The 7041-nt window shown below is 44.7% G+C and overlaps 1 protein-coding gene across 1 annotated transcript in view; it reads right to left on the bottom strand.

The window, feature by feature from the left end:
- NELFB (negative elongation factor complex member B) overlaps positions 1–7041 on the bottom strand; it is an 11062-nt gene that overhangs the window by 1768 nt on the left and 2253 nt on the right. The window contains exons 5-10 of the mRNA XM_005423799.2: positions 6140–6325; positions 5035–5147; positions 4150–4252; positions 3123–3218; positions 1736–1878; positions 747–853 (exon numbers count right to left, since the gene is read on the bottom strand). Of these exons, the coding sequence (XP_005423856.1) occupies positions 747–853; positions 1736–1878; positions 3123–3218; positions 4150–4252; positions 5035–5147; positions 6140–6325 (748 nt within the window). The remainder of the gene's footprint in view (positions 1–746; positions 854–1735; positions 1879–3122; positions 3219–4149; positions 4253–5034; positions 5148–6139; positions 6326–7041) is intronic.

Below are 7041 nucleotides of genomic sequence, written 5' to 3'. Positions count from 1 at the left end.
AAAACTCATCCAGTGCCAACCCCTGGCATCATCAGGGACACCTTCCACTGTCCCAGGTGCTCCCAGCCCTGTCCAGCCTGGCCTTGGGCACTGCCAGGGATCCAGGGGCAGCCACAGCTGCTCTGGGCACCCTGTGCCAGGGCCTGCCCACCCTGCCAGGGAACAATTCCTCCCCAATATCTAATGTAAGCCTATTTCCTTTCAGTCATTTTTCTCTCACTTCCTTTGCTAACAGGCAGCCCAGGCAGGTGGCTTTGATCCTTCAGACATAAAAGATTAGGAGCAGATTGCTCCAGAGCTCTCCTGCAACTCATCCTAGAGGAGTCAGTGAACAAGACAATACTGGTGAAAAAATTTAGGCTCAGTCCTATTTTGTTACCAGCTTTTCCACCACACAAAGCCAAGTCCCAGCAACTTCTGGGCACCTGCAATCACTTTGGGCAGCAGCAGAATTGGGGCACCTGCTCTGTTATCTTTCAGATTAATTCCAAATGGTTCTCAACTGATCTCATTGTTAATGGAGGCCTTGATGTAAGGAACCACTGCCCTCAGCACCGTCCCCAAACTCTCACATCAGCAGAAAATTGCAGAACCCAAACACTCCTGCAAGGACTCACAACTAAGTCACCAGAAGAGCCAAAGGCAGAAGAACATCATGTTCCTGGTCTGACATCTCTGTCACTCCAGGTTTAGTGGCCTCCTGGGTGTCCAATATAAGGCAAACAGAAGATGAGACAAAAACTTACCTAGTGCTGGCAGGAGCCTCAGAAAAGCATTCTTGTTCCTCTGTTTGGTGATGTGAAGGATGTAATACAGCCCAATCTCACAAGCTATTCTGTTCTCCTGCAAGAACCTGTTATGACACAAGCAAAATTTATTAATCAATAAACATATCATTTTTTTTTAATTTTTAAGAGTTTTAAAGTACTTTTGGGATGGTTATCAAGCAGGCACAGCAGTGGCTAATCTCAAACCCACTGAAGAGCAGCTATTCAGTGAGTGAGCAGATGGATCATCCCTGTGTTCACTACCACACTCCAGAAAAACTGAACATTCTGCAAATAGCTGCATTTAACTGTCAACAGTTATAATGTATTCCTGACAAAAGTGCTGTTCAAAATGGCCTTTAGAATAAGTCCTAATACTCAAAAATTATACAAAATCCAATAATGTTTTAGTCTCCCAAAAGTCAAACATAACACTGTGATAGAGGAGAGCACAACTACCAGGACTCAGTATCCCAGATTCTGGCACACAGACAAGAATTGTGCTAGAAATCAGTGGAAGATCTGAACACAGCAGAGCACACAGAGGTTTTAATTATCTTTCTGATGTCCCTGGAGTGACAGGTGATCAACAGAGAGAGTGAGGGTGCCAAAAATGGCAACTTTATGATTTCAAATAGTGCTCTTCAACATGGGCACTCATCCAGCTGCACCCAAATATCACCCTTAACTCAGCATTCACTGCCTGGGAAGCTGAACAGAAACACCAAATAGTCTCATATTCAATGAGAGAATGGTCCATTATAGGAAATACTACTTTATGTAGATAAATTTTATTTGAGGGAGCACAAGGGAAACCTGTTTTGTTAAAGTTCAAACTCGATTAATTAGCACTGAATCTCATCCCAGGAAGCCCTGTCTTTCGCACAGGCAGCTTTCCCCTGCCAGGTCCGGCTGGCTCCCTGCTGCTTTGGAGCCAGACCCTGCAGTGGGTGGGGCCAGGCACGTACTTGGTGAAAGCCTCGGGAATGGCGCTGGGGTAGGGGATTGGTCCCTTCTCCTCCGAAGGCAGCTTCTGATCCACTGTGAAGGTGTGGTCATCCACCACAAAGGACATCAGCAGGGGCAGGAACCTGGTGATCAGCTCGGCTTCCTTGGAGGGAGGGAAGGACAAAGGGAAAAGAACAAAGCCATCATCAGTCACTTCATGCCACCTGATGGTCCTGAAGGGCTGTGACAAAAGCAAGGCAGTGTGAGGAGCCTCATCCTACAGTGAGGAAAACCAGCTTACAGACATCCAGTTCCAGTCAAAATTCCTGAATAATTCACTTCCACACAGTTCCATGGTAATTAGGAAAACTCTGCTTCATCTCACTATAGGAACACTCCTGCTCAAACCCTTTCTTTGGACAATTGTGTTGCATTTCTTCTGAGAGGCCCTTCCCAGCCCTGCTGCAGGCATGGGATGTGTTCAGGATGACATCAAACTGCTGATGTCAACAATCAGTGACTCCCAGCATGGCCCAGAGGCTTATTTGTGGTAACACAAGCACAAATAAATCAGATTTTAAAGACTGATTCAGAGACTCCCTTTGGAAAGAAACGGAACATTTTCCCTTATAGGTTCATGAGAGAGCACAAATAACAGCACTACCTTCAGAATTACTGGTCACTCTCACTGCTACAGTCCCAGTGTTATGCACACCCTCCCTGGGTGAATGTAAACATCCTATCAGCCAGGAGTGAATGCATTTTAGAGACTTCAAATGTGTCCCTAGGTGTTTATAAAACATTTACTGCTTTATAGTTCAGAACAGAAACAGCAAATTCCTCCTGAGGAACAGCCCTGCTGTGCAACACCAGGGTTGGCCCTCCTGCCCTCAGCTGAGCTACACCAGGGATTCCTGTAACACTGGGAAAGGATTTCCAAAGCATGGAAAGATTACAGCTCAATGTGGCACTACATTAAACTGCTGTAACAGAGAGCTGGGAGGGAAAAAAAGAACATTTTTTCTTGTCAATGAAAAGTTTCTGAACTGCTACCAGAGTTTGAGACCAGTCCTGGAAATCCTGCTTTCCTCATGCAAAATGTGTTCTACAAACCCATCAGTTGTGTGCAAGACTCCAGGAAAAATGAGAGAGCAATGAGCAAACAGTGGAGTATTTAACAGAGGTACAGGCTGATTTTACAACAGTAAGGACCAGGCACCCATGGAAATAAAAAGGTGGGTAATGGAAGCTCTCAGCATGTCCAGAACAGCTGCTCTGTGACCACTGCTTTTTCCCAAGAAAGCTTTGATGAGACCTTTGGAGAACAAATGTTTAATCAGGAATGCAATAATAAATAAGTCTAAATTTGATTAATTGTGTTAAATTCTTAACATCAAAAGGGCTCACCATTTTTGGTTCCTTGAAGACTTGGCTGTCAATCATGTCCCAGGCCCCCTGTCCCAAAGACAGCATCCTAAGGAGCAGAAGCAGATCCGGGCTTTCCTCCAATTTTAAGGGGAGAAGAAAAACAGCTATTTTAATCTTCACATGAGATATTTATTTGGAAGAAGTGGTTTATATTCAAAGCTGTTCTGGATTAGCAGCTTTGTCCAAGACTGCTAAAGGCATTCAGTTCAAGTTAATTGAAAACTGATCCTCAAATGGGCATCAAATAACTGCCACACCTCAGTGTTTGGGGAGGCTTTGTAAATTTATAATGCACCAGGAAGTTTGCAGCCATCTGAGCACGTTTTTAAAATGTGTCCAGCCCAATTAGTGCATTAGAATATAATGTGTGAGAGTACAAACCAAGTCATCTCAGCAGAAGAAAGGAGAAGAAAGGGTGTGTAAGAACAGATTGTTTGTGTCCTGAAACCCAAACGACTTTCAGTCTTAAACTGTCACAAGGAAGTTGCTCCATGCAAGAACATTTAACAACTCGGGGATAAAACAGAAAGTGGCTCCCATTGTTCAGACACCTGTCAGGGTGCCCTTCTTTAACCCTTCAGCACCTCCTGCAGACTCCACTTGCAGGAACTGTGTTTTATCTCAGCCACCAGACCAGAGCTGTGCAAACAAACCCATGGCATACACCGTGGCAGGAGGAAGGTGCTGCTGTCAGACAAACTGATGGAGGGACAAAGCAGGGAGGCACAGATTCTACACATCATTCTGTATTTGCACAGCTGCCAGGAGAATGAGCCATGCAAAGAATTCATGGTCAGTTTGGAGAGTTCCAAAATGCCCACCATGTCCAAAGAGCTCCCGCAGAGCTCTGCAGCAGGTGCTGCAAATGGACAGGAGTCATGTTTCCCTTGTTCCAACTGCCACATTTGGGAACTTAATGAGCCTTGGATGGTGCCAGTCCTTCCCTGATGGCTGTCAGTCAGCCTAGAGCACAGTCCAGGTCAGCTACACAAGCTGCAATGCTTACCCTGGGTAAGGTGTCCTGCCCAACCAGGTCTTGCAGGTGCCTTATGGTGCTCAAGGCCAAGGTGTTAATGGCAAAGGGATCACACAGGATCATTGATAAGTCCCTGAGAAGAAGTAAAAACCAAACACTTATCATACATACCCAACAACCCCATGGTACAGATCCAAACCCAGCTGTGTGCACCTGATGAACCTTGTCCTGCCTTGTAAAGAACTAACACTCATGGTGGTTTTGATGTGAAAGAGCACAAATAACCATTGTGAAAGTCTTCTGCAGTGAGATCAAGCACAAAATCCCCCACAGCCAGCTGAAGGTCTGTGGGGAGGCAGCCCACAGGCAGTGGGGCTCTGGTGGCCCCAGCTCTTTGAGCTGGCAGGTTTTAACCATCTCCAGAGTGCTGAGGACAGAAAGGTCTCAGAGGCTTTTGAAAAACAACAAGTAAAAGTGAATTCTTAAATAGTTTAAAATACCAATGGACAAAATCTGAAAGTACCAGCTAAATAAAATACTGTGAGGGCAACCTTCCAGACATGTAAGTGTACCAGATCACAGCAGGGCTGTCATTTGAAGCTAATGAAGTACTTCAACTGACAAACATCACCAGCCCACCTTCTCTGGGTTTAAAGCCAGACAAGTCATTCCTAAGTTATTCTGACTCCTTAAGAAAGGCTCCTGAATTTTGTTATGAGGCCACAGGGGAGACTCAAGGGTGGCAAGTGAAGCAGTGCAAGCTTTGCCACCAGGCTGTGCTTGGCTGTGACTCTGTGACTGCACAGAGGTGCTGCTGGAGGTTTGCTGGTTTTAGAGAAGAATTAACACCTGTCAGATGTTGTGAGTGCCAGGAAGCCAATTTCAGTTTCCCAATGAACAGCCCAAGGGCCTTACCCCAACACTTGTTCTTGTCCTTTCTTCACCCCATCCAGGAATCCTTGCAATTCCCGAGCTCTCTTGTTGTCCACGAACTTCTCCCGAATGCAGGCGTCGAGGCACCAGGTGAACTGCCAGCAAATGGAGGGAGCTTTATGAACTCATTAAACCAGCAATAAAACACATGATGTCAGAGAAAACAGACTCAGAAAGACCTCAAAATATCTGCAGTTGAGATGCTTCATTAATGCACCTAGGCATAGCACCACACTGGTGACAAACACAGAGGTCAGAAAGGCCAACACCCCAAAAGCAGGTTAGGAATGCCCAGGGAAGTTAACCTGGGGTCACTTTCTCACTTCCAGGGAAAGCATTTCCTGACAATGAAGGAGCAGGCATTTATTAAATCCACCACTGCCCTGCACACCTGTGGATTTACACAAGTAGGAGACTGAGAAAGAAGCAGCATCATTTAGAAATAAAAATGTGGTTTAGTTTGGCCATTGCAATAGCACTCCCACTCCCTAAATAAAGGAATATTGATAGTGGAGGTGTTCCTGCTTTAGAGCTGTATTACTGAACTATTTCTTAAGCAGAATACATGTAAAACTTAACTACTTCAGAGAAAAGGCCTTGTTCCAGGTCAGAGTGATCCTACCATGAACAAGGGGTCAGTAACAAGATCCTCCTGTGACATTACCCCTCTGTCACTTCCCAATGTTTGAATAGTTTCATGTTTTCATTCATGTTTCATGTTTTCATTCAATATTCAAAGTATTTTCTGTGTTTACTGACAGATGGAGCAAATCCACAACTGGGAGGGAAGCCTGGATTAAGAATCTGGGGCCAGCTGATGTTTTTTATTATTTCTGCAGCATCCACATAGAAGAGAGGTCAGATTAGACATTGCTTTTAACACTTCCAAAGCACCCTAAATTTGAATGATGCATGGGTTATGAAATGAAAGCAAACTGCTGGTTAACCAAGATGAAGTTTTCACCTGAAGGTCCAAGGAATATAAGACGATATTTAGGTTCAAGGTCTGAGCTCTCTTTACAGAAAGGACTAATTTTTTCCAGCAAATTCTCCACAAATACCCCCATCTGCCCCACGTGACTGGTACCTTGTGGCAGGGATCAACAGTGCAGATCTCGCTGATCTCCAGGTCATGCAGGGACATGAGGAGCTCAGCTCTGAGCGTGCAGTAGTGGACGTTCCTGGTGCGCAGGAAGAGTGTCCTGAGGAACTGCAGCACCATGTCATAGAGCTTCACGTTCTTCCCGATCATCTGCGTCAGCTTCTGCACCACCTGAGCTCAGGGGGAAACGTGGGCTCAGCACCAAGAGGTGCTCTCATTCTACACACACACACAAATGTAAATTAATTATCTTATGTGATTTACCAAGACTGAAGCATCTGCAGGGACATGAGGTCCTGAAGAGGAACTGTTTACCCCAAGATTTCCAAGAGCATTTGTTCAAGAGAGGTTCACCAAATCTTAACAGCCATAACATTTTTTTGTCTCAACCACTACTTTCTTCTACCCTTCTGATTCTCCCCCCACCCCTTTGGGGAGTGACCAAGTGGATGTGTGGTGCTGAGTGTCCTGCTCTGCAGTGCAAACCTGGAGTAAATTGCACCAGAGCACTTACACCAAATGATTCTGAAAGCAAAACAAGCCTAAAGCAACCCCTCATGTAACAGGTGTGCTGCCCTCTCTGAAATTAAAGCTTTATACTGCCTTAATATAATTCAACTTTTCTGGATGCCAATTAAATACAACTTTCTACATCCTTTAAAGAAAAAAAGGCAATTTCAATTAAGCTATGTCCACTAAAAAAGGTCCCAAGAAAGCAAATTTAACATATCAGAATACTCAAACATATGAAAAGAGATGTTCAGCCTTAAGAACAGCTGAAGTGAATTAAAACCACACTGACCAACAGTGAAAAAAATCTGCCCTTTCTTTTTTTGAAGTGCATAAACAGCTTAGAACATTCATCATTTATTACACAACAACTAAAA

Source organism: Geospiza fortis, unplaced genomic scaffold (genome assembly GCF_000277835.1).
Source record: "Geospiza fortis unplaced genomic scaffold, GeoFor_1.0 scaffold85, whole genome shotgun sequence".
Classification (NCBI taxonomy): Eukaryota; Metazoa; Chordata; class Aves; order Passeriformes; family Thraupidae; genus Geospiza; species Geospiza fortis.
The sequence above is the reverse complement of the archived record's forward strand: the minus strand, read 5'-3'. Positions and strand labels throughout refer to the sequence as shown.